At 47.3% G+C, this 18,954-nt stretch overlaps 1 protein-coding gene across 1 annotated transcript in view; it reads left to right on the top strand.

Moving 5' to 3' along the window:
- The window catches only part of SPDL1 (spindle apparatus coiled-coil protein 1), a 1,183,111-nt gene extending 1,164,949 nt beyond the window's left edge, over positions 1-18,162 (top strand). Inside the window, exon 12 of the mRNA XM_075344564.1 lies at positions 18,134-18,162. Coding sequence (XP_075200679.1) covers positions 18,134-18,143 — 10 coding nt within the window. The 3' untranslated portion in view covers positions 18,144-18,162. The remainder of the gene's footprint in view (positions 1-18,133) is intronic.
- The last annotated feature ends 792 nt before the right edge of the window (positions 18,163-18,954 follow it).

Genomic DNA, 18,954 nt, shown 5'->3' with positions numbered 1-18,954 from the left:
GCCCCCCCTTAGAAGGGAGAGAGACCTTTTTAAGGCCGGCAAAACGTAAAACATCGGGGTTACTGTCATGATGTTCCTGGACGTGTGAGATTAATCTGGAGGAACCTTTCCCTGATGTTATTGAACTATAATGTTCCCTGAACCGTACATACAAACATCTAATAGTTTTGCCTATGTAGAACCTGCCACAAGGGCAGAGAACTACATAGACCACAAACTTAGTTTTGCATGAAATAAATTGATGGACGGTGTGCAAGTGCGAGCCGACCTGTATGGAACGACCACTCAAATGCAGGCTACAAAAACGACATTGGCCACACCGGTAATTTCCTGGTGGGCAACATCTGTCTAGCCAAGTTTCCGGGTTGGTAAGTCTGTTCCTCACAAGTCTGTCTCGCAAATTGCCGCATCGTCTGAATGACACCAAAGGATTGGAAACTGTCCTATCAGACAAGGCAGGATCATTCTTCAAGATGTGCCAATTTCTGCAAAGCGCACTCCTGATGGCATGCTCCAAGGGTCCAAATTTAAAGTTGAAGACAAATCTATACAAATTGCCAATATGCTTTTTGGTGCGATTTTTGCGGACAGAAGTGGTACTGTCTGATCTAGCTCTCTCACAGGCCGAATCTACCAGTTTTTTTGGGTAACCTCTTTGATGTATTCTAATTTTCAACTCCTGAGATTGTTGGAATCTGAACTATTTGCCCTTCGTACTCTCAGGAATTGGCTATAGGGCAAACCTGTCTTAGTGTGGAGTGGGTGAGCACTTTGATAGTGTAGAAGGGAGTTTGATGCTGTTGGTTTTCTGAACAACCGTGTATGAATATCACCATCTTTAATAGAAACCTCAATGTCTAAAAAATTGAGGGTGTCACCACCATAAGAGGAAGTAAAAGACATATTCATAGTGTTACAGGTGTTAAGATATGACACGAAGTCAGCAAAAAGGACCTCAGTGCCAGCCCACACAATGAATATGTCGTCCACATACCTCAAATAGTGGCGAATGTATTTCAAAAAAGGGTTAGTGTCAGAAAAAATATATTTGCTTTCAAAAGAGCCAAAAAAATATTGGCCATGGCACAAGAGACAGGGGTACCCATAGCGGTACCCCTGCACTGCAAGTACCAACGGTCCAAGAACATGAAAGTGTTTTTTGACAAAACAAAATCAAGGGCCTCCTCAATGAAACTGCAAAAAAGCGCATCTTTCCTGTCTGTGCCACCACTTCTCTGACAGTCTGTATACCAAGTTTTTGAGGAATACGGGTATACAGACTCTCCACATCAATCGAGGTCAAAGAGAAGCCCTCCTGCCATGTCATACCCTTTAGCAGTGTCAAAAAGTCACTGCTATCCTTTACATAAGAGGGGATATGACTCATAATGGGTCTTAAGAGCCAGTCCAAATAGTGTGACAAGGGCTCTGTGAGAGAGCCGATGCCAGCCACTATTGGACGACCCGGTGGATTATCCCTACTCTTATGTACTTTTGGTATGCAATACCAGTGGGGCTTAGTGGGAAAAGGAGGAATTAACTTATCAGCCTGTGAGCGAGATAAAAACCCCAGCCCCACATATTTGTCCAACAACCGCACCAAAGATTTTTTAAAATCCTGAATAGAATTTGAAGAAAGGGGAAAATAGGTAGATCTGTCTGTTAACTGCCTGTTGCACTCCTGGATATAATCATGCCTGGGTAGGAGGACAACGTTGCCCCCCTTGTCAGCCTCACGGAACACAGTGTCCTCCCAGCCCTGCATGATACATATCGCAGCCTGTTCATTCCGACTCAGATTCTGGACTGGTTTGGCATACACCAAAGATTCAACATCCTTCAAGACTGCCTCCTGATACAAATCGATTAGATTTCCTGGTACAGTAGGGGGACAAAAATCCGATTTTACCCCCTTGGTAAATCTTTCCAAAGTTGGACTGCTATTATTACCAACAATATCAGTTAAAGGATGTGGCTCGCTCAAACTGAGCAAAAACTCAGCGTCTTGAAGGATCCCAGAATCAAAGGCTCCCGTAAGATCAACCCGGGAATCAGCTACGTTGCATGGAATATGCCCAGCTGGCGCTGCCTTAGATACATCAGGCACTGTCTGGAAATATTTGTACAAGTGAATCTTTCTAATAGCCTTAAAAAGATCAATCTTGAATTCAGCAAAGTCAAAATTTTCAGGAATGCAATATTTGAAACCCTTAGTTAATACAGAAACCATATCTGGAGTAAGAATATGGGATGTTAGATTGATGATCGTATCTGTGGACGGACAAGAAGTAGGTTGGGAGCCTAATTCCTCCAAGTCACAGACTTCCTCTTGCGACCCCTGCCTCTTGTGCCTCTTCCTACCCCCCCGTCGGATCCGTTTCCTAAAGGGGTGGTAGGTGCGGCACCATGGGTACTAATACCAGAGGGGCCCGAGACCACGTCCTCAGATCCACTGGATTCTGAGTCCGTGGTCCAATACCCCCTGTTAGAGCCAAAACTACCTCGTTTTTTTATATGTGCTCTTTGCCTATAATTACGTGCCCCATCTTTTGTCCAACAAAAAATCTGTTTCTTTTCGTAATCCTTCTTGTCCCTCAGGAATTTTTCCCTTTTCCTATGTTTGATCTCAGTCTGTACGGTCACCAATCGTTTATCCAACCTCTGACTAAAAACATTCCAATCATCTGCTTACATCCGTGCCCGGGTGTCTTGCTTCAATGTGTCTAATTCAGCAACCAAAGCAGCATAATTATCTTTGTTTTTATCTAAAACTAAATGCAGTAATTTTTTTGAACACTCTAATTGAATGTTTTCCCACTGCGCAGTAAACGTGGGATCCTCCTGAAAATGGGAAAGAGTCTTTATACGGTCACAATCAACATACGACTGCAGGGATTGAACAGTCCAAAACAATCTGACTTCTTTTTCCGCCAGAGTCTGTATCTGGAATTCCAGAGTTTTCACACCCAGAACTTCAGTGTCCTTTTTAAAATTACAATCTCCGAAAAAGGAGCCAGCGTCAGCACGTCCAGCTAACAAGCCCGTGGTAGTGGACGGTAAACCACCACTGCTCTCCATATCCTCCATGACACAGGGTATTTTCCAGGCAGGTATTAGAAAACCGCTGATAACACAGAAGTCCCGGTAACATCCAGCGGTGTGCAAACAGGGACTGGAAACAACAAATGGTATAGTATAACAGGAGAGAAAACGAAGTCCTGCACCACCGCAAATTACCTGCAGTATCGCCTGCGGTACCGCCTGTGCCTGTGCCTGGGTGGAGAGCCTGGGAGGTCCGACAATCCGAAAGCGGGGTGCTCGTCATAGGGCAAAATCCATGGATGAAGGGTGAGAGTATAAAGAGACCGCACTCTATCCGCTGTGAAGGATATCTTTTATTCAAACATGTGCAGGGTGGAGGGCTGGAGACGCACTGTGAGCTGGCTCCTCTGAAATGGACGACGGCCGTTTCGCCCACAAATTGGGCTTCCACAGGTCCACATGTGGAGCTACGGCTACACCCCTTTTAAAGGAGCGCTCACAGATTGCCTGAGACCACATAAAAACAACAGGAGATTTGTACATATACATAAATATAAAATGTAAACATATGCCAAATTTCATGTTTCTAAAGCCAACTAATAATAGTCCTTCTAAGGGCTGAAGATATTTTGCAATAGCTGCTGGCCGCTGTGTAAATCGTAGAACCAGGTATAGGGACAGTGCAGTGCATTGTTTGAGATAGCGTTCCTGCTGCAAATTCCAAAATAGTCCTTTCAAGGGCTGAAGATAGTGTGCATTAGTTGCTAGCAGGTGAAGAAATAACAAATATAGCTATAGTGTCAGTGGTAGTGCATTGCTTTTTTCGGTGAGATCCGTTCCTGTTTTAAACCGCCCCCCAAAAAGAAAAATCCTCTTATTAGTGTTGCAAAAGGTATGTTAATGCAGTGTGTGATATAGGGAGAGCTTATTCACAGGCAGGGAGAGATTTAAAGCTGTCCTGACATCTGCAACTAATAATTAACAATCCCACCACTGCTACATTCCTTGTGTGTGTTCTACTAGGAATATGTATTACAACTTCCTAAAAAATGTCCTAAAATTGACAAAACAACGGGTTCAGGTGTAGTGTAGTGCTTGTCAGCCACCATCTCAATTCATACCAGCACAGTTGCGTCCTTGTGTTTGCTTCATAGCGTACATAAACTCCATAATACCCTACTGCTTAAAAAAATAGTGTAAGTTTAAAAGAAGAAAAAAAATATATATATTGCTGTCACAGCCTTTAGTTCTGCCCGAAGCCAAATACCTTAATATATAGCATCCTGGTGGCGGCTTCATATCTTACAAAACCTACATAGTGTCCTGCTCTTATTAAAACACAGTGTCAGTGTTACCAAATTTTTAATTGATACTCAGTGTCAGTAGCTGTACTTATGCTTAAAGGCCAATACCTTACTAGCAGCAACCTAGCATACTGGTGGCGGCTTCATATCTTACAGAACCTACATAGTGTGCTAATCTTATTTAAACACAGTGCCAGTGTGTAACGCCTGCCTGGATCCACAGACTCAGACGGGCTGTAATGGACAGGCTAGAGGGAAGCCACTCGCCAAGAAGGACCCCCAGAACCCTGAAACCCTTTAACCCCTATACAGGGATTTGGAATTACACAGGGCCCTGGAGATCACTACCTGTGGAAGGCTGCAGTCTGAGAGAGTAGTCGTCAGGCATGGTCAAACCAGGAATTGCGGAACAGGGACAAAATCGGCAGGCAAAGACGTAATCAGAAACAAGCAGAGGTCAAAACCGGATCGGGCAGCAAGGTACAAAAACAGCAGGCAGGAGGGTAGTCAGGAAACAAGCGGCAATCAGCACACGAAATCACAGGACGAAACAGGAGCCAGAATTCTCAGAACTATCTCTGGCAGAGGTCAGCAGACAGGAGGGGAATTAAAAAGGGTGTGGTGTCTTCCCATAGGCTGTAGCTGAATGATGGTACCTCAGCTGGGAGACACCCGCCACCTACAGTCAGCCAGTGGCACTGCAGATCCCCAGGATACCCAGAGCAGTGGATGAACGGACCCTGTGCCTACCGGCGCCGCTGGCATCGACTCCTCTCCCATCACCAGCACCATCCACGGCAGGAACACGGCGTCGCCTGGCAATCGGAGCAGAAGTCGATGGAGCGGACTACAACAGTACCCCCCCCCCCTCCACGAGGGGCCTCCGGACCCTAAAAACCTGGCTTGCTGGGAAATTGGAGATGAAACCGCCTGACCAGACCCTTAGCATGAAAATCGCTTGCAGGGACCCATGACCTCTCCTCAGGGCCGTAACCCCTCCAATGCACCAAATACCGTTCCGTCCCTCGGACAACACGGGAATCAAGTATTCTTTGTACCTCATACTCCAAGTTACCTTCAACCAAAACAGGAGGAGGGGGGGCCCTGACTGGGTGAATGGTGACACGATATAACTGGGGGAGGGAGTTGTGGAACAAATTCGATATCTTAAAGGATGGGGGGAGTTGCAGGCGGAAAACCGTGGGATTTATGACTTCAATTATCTCGTAAGGTCCAATAAATCTGGGACCCAGCTTAGCATAAGGGACCTTGAGTTTAATGTTCTGTGTGGATAACCATACCTTGTCCCCAATGCCAAGGTTTGGGCCCATGGAACGTCTCTTATTAGCAGAGGAGGCTCAACCAACCTGTGCCTTCTTCAAGTTCTCTTTCACCTCAGACCAGATAGCCTTCAGCTTGTCCACAGTTATTTCAGCCTCAGGAGTATCCACTGCAGTGGAAGAAAGAGAACCAAAACATGGATGCAGCCCTAAATTGCAGAAAAAGGGGGTAGTCTGAATGGATTCCTGATACTGATTATTGATGGCGAATTCTGCTAGCGGCAGATATTCTACCCAGTCAGATTGACGGTCAGACACATAACACCGGAGATATTGTTCAAGGGTTTGATTGGAACGTTCAGTCTGACCATTGGTCTCTGGGTGGTAGGCAGATGAAAAAGATAATTCTATATTGATCTTTTTACAGAACGCCCTCCAGAATTTCGAGACCAATTGTGTTCCTCGGTCAGAAACAATATTTTCCGGAACTCCGTGTAACCGCACAATATGCCTAATGAACAACCTGCTAAGAGTTTCAGCATTAGATAATCCGGACAGAGGAACAAAATGACACTGTTTGCTGAATCTATCCACTACTACCCAGATACAAGTCTTCCCTTCTGAGGGTGGAAGGTCAGTGATGAAGTCCATGGAGAGGTGGGTCCAAGGGCTTGCTGGTGTAGGTAGGGACTGGAGAAATCCGGCAGGGCGGGTACAGGGGGTGCCTTGGCTCAAGTGTGGCGCCCTGGACAAGCCAGGTTGTCACAAAAACTACACCAAAACACCTCACACCCCGGCTAGGCACACCGAAGTCAGACAAAATCCTTGTTGCCTCCCTCCAGGGGCTGATGTCCACACATTTTCCGGAACTCCGTGTAACCGCACAATATGCCTAATGAACAACCTGCTAAGAGTTTCAGCATTAGATAATCTGGACAGAGGAACAAAATGACACTGTTTGCTGAATCTATCCACTACTACCCAGATACAAGTCTTCCCTTCTGAGGGTGGAAGGTCAGTGATGAAGTCCATGGAGAGGTGGGTCCAAGGGCTTGCTGGTGTAGGTAGGGACTGGAGAAATCCGGCAGGGCGGGTACAGGGGGTGCCTTGGCTCGAGTGTGGCGCCCTGGACAAGCCAGGTCGTCACAAAAACTACACCAACACACCCCACACCCCGGCTAGGCACACCGAAGTCAGACAAAATCCTTGTTGCCTCCCTCCAGGGGCTGATGTCCACACCAGGGGGTGGGCCAGGCGGTTGGCCCCACCCACCGAGGAGTTCACAGTCCTGGAGGCGGAAAAAGGAGGTCAGATAGTGAAGAACAGTTTGAGGGTTGGAGAGTGAAGTGGTAGTGGAGCTGACTGACCGTGTCCGGGTACGTGGCCCAGGCACTTACAGCAAGGTTGGCAGACGGTGGTTCCCGTCTGTACGCGGAACCGTAGGGCCGGGGTTGGGCGGTGGCCCACCGGTACCGAACCGGGGAGCGAAGAGAAGCCAGCACCATTCGGCAGGGCTTACGGATCCCGACCAGGCTTGGAGTCGCCGTAAAACCGGTCAAATCCGTTAGCGACGGGAACCTCCGGGGTTTCTCAGCAGTCAAGACCCGATTGAAGGCAACAGCTCACACCGTGAAGGGAAACACAGTCACCGCCAAGGCTACAGTTCCCAGGGCCAGAGCCTGCGGGCAAAAGGGGCTCCCTCAGCATCCATCCAAGCTGGGGAGCGGGTTACCGGTGGGAAGCCATCAGTACCACAAACAAACCAAAGGTGCAGGGAAAGGCAGTCACCATCAACCTACCGGGAGCAGAAACCACCGCAGCCGTCAGTGGGACCCGTCCATCCAGCCGTGTGTTTTACCAAGGACTTTGCATTCGTCATTGGCTGAGTGAGTACCACCGTGCTGCCTCCGCGACCCTGCACCTCACCAGGCCCTGTAACCCACCTGCCACATACATCTCCCTCACCGGGCCCCGGGACAACCAACCCCCCTACCCACGGAGGGGAAAACAACAACTGCGCTACTCCCTGTCATCGCACCCGGGATCCCCGTCCAGAGCAGCGGTGGTGTCACAACCTCACCACAACCGTGGGTGGCGTCACGGACAATCAAATCCCCAAAACCAATCCCCTTTTCACTCACGGGCGAGGAGCGCCGCTCGAGTCCCCGGATCCAGCCCACCGCTCGAGCCACCGAGCAGCGAGCAAGCGAAGCAGTAGCCGTGCCGGACCCGAGCAGAGCCCTCCCCGCCCGCGACAACTTGGCGTCACGAACAGGATCTTACCACTCTGCCGTCTGGTAGAGGTGCGCCTTGTGACTGCCGGAGGTGTCTGGCCGAAAATTTTGAGAAGCCGCCATCTTGGGCGCGAAAAGTCCCCGCTCGAGTATCTTCTCGAGCAGTGCAGGCGCGGAGGCCGAAACCCCGCTCCTGTAGAGGAGGAGCCGGAAAAAAAGACTAAGGGGGACGAATGGCGTCTGGCTGCATGTGAGCCGCGGCTATAAAAGCGGGGACGCCAGGACCCTGCGGCCATCTTTTTGTTCCTGGAAGAGGTCGCCACAGCGATGTACCAACCGTCCCGCAGCACTGTAGCCCCCGCGCTCGGGACCGTGGCGTGGGTGGAGGTCCGGACCGCCCAGCTACAACAACAGCTGCAGATCCGGGTGCAGCTCCTCTTAAAGGAGTGGGAGGCGGCCATATGGAGACGCGAGGAGGAGGGAGTTCTGGAAAGGCGGGTAAGTGACCCACGCCCCTGTACCCCTAGCGGGTCGGTCATCGCGGCCGAGGGGCCCGGTCTACGCCCGCTCGCCCTGCTACCTCCCCCGCTACCCGTGTTGGCTGCCGCTGCCCCGTCACTAGGCCCGCTATCGTCACAACCGGTAGCGGTACCCCGCCAATCCGCCCCGGTGGACCGGTCTGCAACAGAAGTCCGTGACCGTCCAGAACCGCTTCCGTGGAAGAAGCCAAAGGCCGAGCCCGTTGGTGAAGCGGTACCAGAGGCACCTGAGACCGTGCCTGGCCCCGCAACGCCCCCGGCAGCCCGTCTCGTGCAGGAGGAGGCGGAGGCTCAGCGGGAGAGGACCCCTGTACCCGTTCCCCATGCCTCGGCTGAGGCTGCGCCGGGTCGCCGCTGTAAGGCAGCACCCCAGGCCATGACACCACGAGACCTGCCACCCAGAACACTGGCGGTGGCCAGCGTGAAGGAGGTTTCGCGGGGCCCGATCCGTGCGCAGGGGCCCACCGTAGCCCCTTACTGGGACAGGAAACAGACCCCGCTGGGCCAAGAGATTGCCGAAAGGGAGAGGAAGAAGGCGGAGCTGGTTGCCCGCACGATCCGGGAAAACGAAAATCTCCGCCAGGCCACCTTCCGTGTCCGGGGCACGATCTATGAGGGGCAGGTGAGAAGGTTTGACGTCCGTCGGGGGTACGGATTTATATATGAGCCGGGCCTGGAGGCCGAAGTCTTTATCACCCGATGGAACGTCCACGCCCACCTACCGGAGGACCACCCGTGCCGTAATCTGATGCCGGGAGATTTGGTCCAGTACACTAGGCCTGCAGGGAGAGGGGTTGGTTTGCTCTGGACGCTAAGTTGAGGGACAGTCAAGAGGCCCGAGTACCAGCCCAGCCCCCTCCTCCGGCCGCCACCGTGGACCTAAAGTGAAGCCGGCGGTCCTCCGCCCAAAAGTTGTCCCCGTTGGGACCACCAGTTAAGAAAGTTTTGAATGATAAGAAGAATGATAAGTAAATTAACAGAAGAAGTTTATCTGATTTGGAACTTTGATTGAACTGGCCGTTGCCGGCAACTGGTCCCCGGAGGGACCTCTTGAAACCATTGCGCAGAAACTGCTACGGACATGCCTGAGAACTGGCAGGGCAACCACAAACTTGTGGCATGTAAATATTTGTTGGCTTGATACCGTGACCGCCTCCAGAGAGGCTGATTTGGGAGGATGGGCCTGGAGGAAAGGGATGGCCCAGGCCTGCCACTACCGTAACCGGTGGCGATCCTCCGGGGGTTCAGGGGTCCCCATGGACGCGGGTCCCCTGAAAGAGACCGTAACCGCTCGGGCAGCCTGGTTCTGGACTGGGGTCAAGGGGTGTTGCCCATTTTCTTAGGGGCAGCATCAGGGCCAGGTTGTTTGGGTGGGAGAAGAGCGGAAGCCGTAACCGTTTTAATAAAAATGTACCGTTTAGTAATGTTTAAGAATGTGCCTCCCGTTGTGGGAAGATTGAAAAATGCTTGTTTTTACATGTTATTCTACTCTTTTTCAGTTAACAAAAATAAAACCGGTGATGGACGGGCAGCCCGCGGACGGTCTGCATTTTACTAAGGGGGAATGTGGCGCCCTGGACAAGCCAGGTCGTCACAAAAACTACACCAACACACCCCACACCCCGGCTAGGCACACCGAAGTCAGACAAAATCCTTTTTGCCTCCCTCCAGGGGCTGATGTCCACACCAGGGGGTGGGCCAGGCGGTTGGCCCCACCCACCAAAGGAGTTCACAGTCCGGGAGGCAGAAAAAGGAGGTCAGATAGTGAAGAACAGTTTGAGGGTTGGAGAGTGAAGTGGTAGTGGAGCTGACTGACCGTGTCCGGGTACGTGGCCCGGGCACTTACAGCAAGGTTGGCAGACTGTGGTGACCGTCTGCAGGAGAGGCCTATCGACGCGGAACCGTAGGGCCGGGGTTGGGCGGTGGCCCACCGGTACCGAACCGGTGAGCGAAGAGAAGCCAGCACCATTCGGCAGGGCTTACGGACCCCGACCAGGGTTAGAGTCGCCGTAAAACCGGTCAAATCCGTTAGCGAAGGGAACCTCCGGGGTTTCTCAGCAGTCAAGACTAGAGATCGAGTTTGGTTCGCCGAACGGACGTCTCGTTCGAGTTCGGTTTGGCGAACGTTCGACGAACCAAACTCGAACCGCATAGGAAACAATAGGAGGCAATCACAAACACATAAAAACACATTATAAATGTACACATACAGTTAATAAACATTGCCATAACACTTACCGGTCCCAGCGATCCCTCCTGCACTCTGTCTCCTGCCGCTATTCCATCCGATGATCGCTGAATCCTCCCGGTAACCAGCTGTGCCAGCAGTGATGCAGGACCTATCGTGACGTCAAAATAGCCATGTGACCAGTCACGTGCCTGTTATCTCATTGGCTACAGACTGGTCACATGACTATGACGCGTCATGTAGGACCTGTCATTGCATCTCTCTGTTACGCTCCAGCGATGCCACCAGCAATCTGACCTGGCAGGGATCGCTGGAGCGTCGCTACACGGGTTGCTGGTGAGCTGTCACACAGGAAGATCTCACCAGCCCCCAGCCAGCAGCACGCGTGGAAGCGATGCTGCGCTTGGTAACTAAGGTAAATATCGGGTAACCAACCCGATATTTACCTTGGTTACCAGCGCACACCGCTTAGCGCTGGCTCCCTGCACTCCTAGCCAGAGTACACATCGGGTTAATTTAACCCGATGTATAGTCTGGCTATGTGTGCAGGGGGCTGGCACTGGCAGCGTGAGAGCGGCGGACGTTGGTAACTACGGTAAACATCGGGTAACCAAGGAAAGGGCTTCTTGGTTACCCGATGTTTACCGTAGTTACCAGCGTCCGGAGAAGCCGGCTCCTGACCGGCTGACACAGCCGGTCAATCACGGAGATCACCGTTGCCATAGCAACGTGCTTGGTAGCGGTGACGGGGACGTCCCGCTACCAGCACGCAGCGGCACCGGAATCAAGTGATCGGAGCAACGTTGCTATGGCAACCCGTGCCACCGCTTACAGCCGGGAGCCTGTGGTCACTCTCACAGAGTGATTTCTGCACGGAGCACAGCGTCTTCCCCCATGCAGCTGTGCTGTCTGATGGAGCAGAGCTGCATGTGTTGAAGGGGAAAGAAGACAGAAGAGCAGGATCGTGGAGGGGTGACAGGGGGTAATAAAGATGGAGTCTCTAATGTGTCTGTGTATTTATTTCTATTAAAGCATTTTTTCTCTGTGTAGTGTTTTTTTTAACCCTTTATTGGAGATTCTTAATGGCCGGGTCAAACGTGCCTGACATTAAGAATCTCTGGCTTAATACCGGCTAGTAAAACAAAGCCAGTATTAACTCATGATTACCCAACAAGCCACCCGGCTCCAGGGCTGTTGGAAGAGTTGGATACAGCGCCAGATGATGGCGCTTCTATGAGAGCGCCATTTTCTGGGGCGGCTGCGGACTGCAATTCACAGCAGAGGGGCCCAGAAACCTCGGGCTAACCTGTGTTGTGGATTCCAGTCCCCAGCTGCCTAGTTGTACCCGGCTGGACACAAAAATGGGGCGAAGCCTATGTCGTTTTTTTTTTTTTGTTTTTTTTAATTATTTCATAAAATTCATGAATTAATTAAAAAAAGGGCTTCCCTATATTTTTAGTTCCCAGCCGGGTACAAATAGGCAGCTGGGGGTTGGGGGCAGCCGTACCTGCCTGCTGTACCTGGCTAGCATACAAAAATATGGCGAAGCCCACGTCATTTTTTTTGTAGTTTTTTGGCAAAAAAAATAAAAAATAGTTAAAAATGATGTTGGGTCCCCCCATTTTTGATAGCCAGCTAGGGTAAAGCAGACGGCTGTAGCCTGAAAACCACAGCTGGCAGCTTTAACGTGGTTGGGGATCCAATGTGGAGGTCACCCCAGGCTCTTTTTTTATAATTATTTTATAAATAATAATAATTACAAAAAAAAAGTAGGGTCCCCCCCAAATTGGATCACCAGCAAAGGTAAAGCGGACAGCTGTGGTCTGGTATTCTCAGGGTGGGAAGGTCCATAGTTATTGGGCCTTCACAGTTTAAAAATAGCAGGTCACAGGCACCCCAGACGTGGCGCATCCACTAGATGCGCCAATCCTGGCGCTTCACCACAGCTCATCCCGTGCCCTGGTGCAGTGGCAAACGGGGTAATAAATCGGGTTGATACTAGCTGTAAAGTCACCTGAGATCAAGCCCAGCAGTTTGTGATGTCATGGCGTCTATCAGATACCCGACATCACAAACTGTCAGTACTAACAAAAAAAAAAATCGACAAAAAAATTTTATTTGAAAGAAAACTCCCCAAAACATTCCCTCTTTCACAAATTTATTGTAAGGAAAAAATGGAACGTATCCCCCATTTTCTAGGAGTGCAGACCCTCTATGTGAGGAGTGTGGGTGCAATGAATCTGCACCCACTCTCCCCGGGTCCACAGCAGCAGAGTCCATGTTGTAACGGTTGCTACCAAAGCTGCAATGCCCTGCTCATGAGGTAAGGGCATGCCTAATCAGGAGAACTATTCTACATTTCCAAATCTTGGTATTTGCTGATATTATTGCTATTCCACCTACTACTGTCAGGTCCAGAAATATTTGGACAGTGACACAAGTTTTCATATTTTAGCTGTTTACAAAAACATGTTCAGAAATACAATTATATATATATATAATATGGGCTGAAAGTGCACACTCCCAGCTGCAATATGAGAGTTTTCACATCCAAATCTGAGAAAGGGTTTAGGAATCATAGCTCTGTAATGCATAGCCTCCTCTTTTTCAAGGGACCAAAAGTAATTGGACAAGGGACTCTAAGGGCTGCAATTAACTCTGAAGGCATCTCCCTCGTTAACCTGTAATCAATGAAGTAGTTAAAAGGTCTGGGGTTGATTACAGGTGTGTCGTTTTGCATTTGGAAGCTGTTGCTGTGACCAGACAACATGCGGTCTAAGGAACTCTCAATTGAGGTGAAGCACAACATCCTGAGGCTGAAAAAAAGAAAAAATCCATCAGAGAGATAGCAGACATGCTTGGAGTAGCAAAATCAACAGTCGGGTACATTCTGAGAAAAAAGGAATTGACTGGTGAGCTTGGGAACTCAAAAAGGCCTGGGCGTCCACGGATGACAACAGTGGTGGATGATCGCCGCATACTTTCTTTGCTGAAGAAGAACCCGTTCACAACATCAACTGAAGTCCAGAACACTCTCAGTGAAGTAGGTGTATCTGTCTCTAAGTCAACAGTAAAGAGAAGACTCCATGAAAGTAAATACAAAGGGTTCACATCTAGATGCAAACCATTCATCAATTCCAAAAATAGACAGGCCAGAGTTAAATTTGCTGAAAAAACACCTCATGAAGCCAGCTCAGTTCTGGAAAAGTATTCTATGGACAGATGAGACAAAGATCAACCTGTACCAGAATGATGGGAAGAAAAAAGTTTGGAGAAGAAAGGGAACGGCACATGATCAAAGGCACACCACATCCTCTGTAAAACATGGTGGAGGCAATGTGATGGCATGGGCATGCATGGCTTTCAATGGCACTGGGTCACTTGTGTTTATTGATGACATAACAGCAGACAAGAGTAGCCGGATGAATTCTGAAGTGTACAGGGATATACTTTCAGCCCAGATTCAGCCAAATGCCGCAAAGTTGATCGGACGGCGCTTCCTAGTACAGATGGACAATGACCCCAAGCATACAGCCAAAGCTACTCAGGAGTTCATGAGTGCAAAAAAGTGGAACATTCTGCAATGGCCAAGTCAATCACCAGATCTTAACCCAATTGAGCATGCATTTCACTTGCTCAAATCCAGACTTAAGACGGAAAGACCCACAAACAAGCAAGACCTGAAGGCTGCAGCTGTAAAGGCCCGGCAAAGCATTAAGAAGGAGGAAACCCAGCGTTTGGTGATGTCCATGGGTTCCAGACTTAAGGCAGTGATTGTCTCCAAAGGATTCGCAACAAAATATTGAAAATAAAAATATTTTGTTTGGGTTTGGTTTATTTGTCCAATTACTTTTGACCTCCTAAAATGTGGAGTGTTTGTAAAGAAATGTGTACAATTCCTACAATTTCTATCAGATATTTTTGTTCAAACCTTCAAATTAGGCAGGGGGGCTCAAATCATTGATCAATAATTTGCAAAAAATCTCATTGAATTGTTACAGTAGGAATGAATTTGTGAATTTTACACTTTTTAGTTTTTCATTGTTGCATGCCATTCATGAGCAGTGCTGGCTCCCCCCTTCTTTACTTTGCATTACTGGTCAGGTGGTTGACCGCCACCATGCCGTGCACGCTCAGTGTGGTTTGCAAATTCCTTCTGTTGCCATCAAAATTCATGTTGGTGCCTGTTCACACACAGCCACCGCCCCCTGGTCCATAGGCATCATTATTTAAGCACCACCTGCCTGAGGCTGTTCCGCCCTTCATCCATGCTTGCTGGTCTGGCACTGTGAGGGCCAGTTCTGACATTGTGCTGGTGTGTGTGGTTCTGCCACATACACTGGCACCTGGGCTGCCTTTATTCGCAGTTGTCAGTCCTAAAAATTCAATAGCTATATGTAAGAATGAAATGTGAAAAATGGAATCTGCATTACTGCCATGAACATATGAATCAAGAGAAATTTAGCTACTGAATTGATCAATGCAATAGAGCCCCAACACTACGCCAAAGTATTTCTCTACGTTGGGGTCCCTAGCTTGTGTGTGTCCTCTCATGCAGTTAAAAAACTTACCGTGTATGGGAAGCTGAGACCCAGGCTATTTATGCGTATGATATGGATTGGCAATAGGTGTGGTTGGGGAGGGTTCACAAACGAAAAACTACTAACAAATAAGGAATAACGTTTGGAACACCATTCTAAGTCTGAACTGGGTGCAAAAACATAAAAAAACATCATTATGGGGAGATAAGGTATGCACACCAGTGACTATGTAAGGGGAATACATGAAATAGCAGAAACTGCTGTGTGAATACTGACTTGAAAAATCCAATAGCTATATGTAAGAGTGAAAATGTGAAAAATGGAATCTGCATTACTGCCATGAACATATGAATCAAGAGAAATTTAGCTATTTATGTCCCCATTATTAAAACAAATAGACAAAGCAGCAAATAACAATGAGGTGATTATTATGGGGGACTTCAACTACCCCGATATAGACTGGGAAACTGAAACCTGCGTATCTCAGAAAGGAAACCGGCTTCTGTCAGTAACTAAGGATAATTATCTGTCCCAACTTGTGCCGGGCCCAACTAGAGGGGCAGCCCTTCTCGACTTAATTTTAAGCAACAGGCAAGATAGAATAACAGACGTACGAGTGGATGGGCACCTAGGGAATAGTGACCACAATATAATACAATGCCACTTGTCCTTCAGTAAGGTGCCTTGGATGGGGGTTACAAAAACGCTGAATTTCAGGAAAGCAAAGTTTGATCAGCTTAGAGAAAACCTTCGCCAAATTGATTGGGACAATGTCCTCAAAAATGGGAGCACAGAAAATAAGTGGGAAATTTTTAAATCGGTATTAAACACCCACTGCGAGCGAGCCATACCATACGGAAATAAAAGGGCTAGGAACAGGAGAAAACCAATGTGGCTAAATAAGGATGTAAAAGGGGTAATGAATAATAAGAAAAAGGCATTTAAAAAGCTAAAACAAGAAGGCAGCGAAGAAGCATTAAAAATATATAGAGAAAAAAAATAAAATGTGTAAAAAACAAATACATTTAGCAAAAGTAGAAACTGAGAGACTCATTGCTAAGGAAAGCAAAACAAATCCCAAACTATTCTTTAATTATATAAACAGAAAAAAGATTAAAATTGATGGTGTTGGCCCTTTAAAGAATAATGAGGGTAAAATCATAGAAAGCGATGTGGGAAAAGCAAATGTTTTAAATACTTTTTTCTCAACTGTGTTCACACAGGAAAAGCATATGCCACGGGAAATGCAGAGTGATCATGTAAACGCTTCATTAAGTATGACCTGCCTAACCCAGGAAGAAGTGCAGAACCGACTTAGTAACATTAAAATTGACAAATCACCAGGCCCTGATGGCATTCACCCTCGGGTATTAAGGGAGTTAAGTAATGTGATAGAGAAGTTTAACACAGATAAGTGTAAGGTTATGCACATGGGAAGGAGAAACAGATGCTACGATTACTTACTAAATGGGAAACCGCTGGGGAAATCAGACATGGAAAAAGACTTAGGCATCTTAGTCAATAAGAATCTAAATTGGAGTGCCCAGTGTCAGGCAGCAGCCACCAAAGCAAATAGGGTGATGGGATGCATTAGAAGAGGTCTGGGGGCACGAGATGAAAATATCATTCTACCTCTGTACAAATCACTCGTCAGACCACACTTGGAGTATCGTGTACAATTTTGGGCACCGATGCTCAAGAAAGACATTACTGAACTTGAAAGGGTTCAGAGGCGGGCTACTAAAATAATAAGTGGAGTGGGTGCATTACAATACACGGAAAGGTTATCAAAATTAGGTCTATTTACTCTAGAAAAGAGAAGACTTAGGGGAGACCTAATAAATATGTACAAATATATCAGAGGGCCATATAGAGATCTCTCCCATGATCTGTTTGTACCAAGGACTATGACAAGAACAAGGGGGCATTCTTTTCGATTGGAGGAAAGAAAATTCCTACATCAGCATAGAAGAGGGTTCTTCACGGTAAGAGCAGTGAGGCTCTGGAACTCTCTTCCTGAGGAAGTGGTGATGGCCAACTCACTGAATGAAATTAAGAGAGGAATGGATGCTTTTCTTGATAGCAAAAGTATAGAAGGTTATAAATAGCATAATCTTACAGGTAGATAGAATAGCGACCAAGATTATTAGAGGAATGGGTGGGCTGCAACACCAAGACAGGTTATTAAACTTGGGGTTATTTAGTTTGGAAAAACAAAGGCTTAGGGGGGATCTAATCACAATGTATAAACATATGAGGGGACAGTACAGAGACCTTTCCAAAGATCTCTTTACACCTAGGCCTGTGACTGGAACATGGGAGCATCCGCTACGTCTCGAGGAAAGAAGGTTTAATCATAACCACAGACGAGGATTCTTTACTGTACGAGCAGTGAGACTATGGAACTCTCTGCTGCATGGTGTTGTAATGAGTGATTCACTACTAACATTTAAGCAGAGCCTGGACGCCTTTCTTGAAAAATATAATATTACCAGTTATGTATATTAGATTTTATGACAGGGTGTTGATCCAGGGAACTAGTCTGATTGCCGTATGTGGAGTCAGGAAGGAATTTTTTTCCCCATTGGAGCTTATTTGACACATTGGGGGTTTTTTGCCTTCCTCTGGATCAACATGTTAAGCTATGGGTTGAACTAGATGGACTTAGAGTCTCCCTTCAACCTTAAAACTATGAAACTATGATATCCTTAGTGGCTCTTTGTCCTGATGGGGCTTTTAATGGGATTATTTTATTTATATATGATTAGTACGGGAATTAAATAATCTAAATGTTATCATGTTGGCCACACTTCTTATGATGGGGGAGGAGAATTTGGATAATTTATCCCCCGTTTATCTATTTGTAAGTATTTACTTGTACTACTGCAGGGATGTTTGGCCACTGCATAGGTAGTCCAGGTTGAATATTTATTTTTCTTGTAAAGGGGTCTTTGTATATTTGCCAATGGAACACACACTAAGATGTTGTGTCTCTTTTCTTATAGATCCCAGTGAAGTATGGGAATTTGGCACACTCATGAATATCTGTATAAAAGTCCTCCTGATGAACCCCTTGATTAATTAACCAGGGGGGGCAACGCGTCAAGGTGAAGGATTGATTGGATTTGTGATTATTGCCGGCCAGGCATGCTGCATGTGTCCAAATGAAATTAAGGGAAATGATGGATATAACATATGGATATAACTAACAAACCATCTAATCCCCTGAAGAAATTCCTGGAGCTTATTCAAATTCAAAGTGGATATGTGAGATATTCAGGATATGTTCATCAAGAGCTTGAATTTTACTAACATGGACTAACATTTATTCTGGACTAATAATAACTACAGCTTGGTTGGCTTTAACTTAGACCAGTGGGTGTAATTACTGCATCTGTACCTGTTGGAATACTTGTTAATGTCTATATAGCAAAAGTGCAGGTCTTCTGATTTTTGGATATTCACTGGTACCCAATAGGGATGTAATTATTATCTTATACATTAGGTATGGATACCAGTGAATGACCATTTGATTTGAGGAGGAGTGGCCTTTATGTGAATATTTTATCTGTGGGGGATCTGAGGTATCATTTACTCTGACCAATGGTGGAAGCCACTTAAGGAACTTTTTGTTTTAATCTGTTGGTGGGTTTGACTATATGATGGTACAATTATAGTCTCGATATGATCCACCTTACTAAATATAACTAATTCTGTCTTTTACTCCCTTTCTCCTTACATTCATTCACCTTTGGTCTTATTGCATGATTTTATGCGACCAGTGTAGTGTATGTTATATCTTCCTTTGGAGTGGGGATCTGATGGG

The sequence above is a fragment of the Anomaloglossus baeobatrachus genome, chromosome 4 (genome assembly GCF_048569485.1).
Source record: "Anomaloglossus baeobatrachus isolate aAnoBae1 chromosome 4, aAnoBae1.hap1, whole genome shotgun sequence".
NCBI lineage: Eukaryota > Metazoa > Chordata > Amphibia > Anura > Aromobatidae > Anomaloglossus > Anomaloglossus baeobatrachus.
This window is presented reverse-complemented; position numbering and strand designations above follow the sequence as displayed.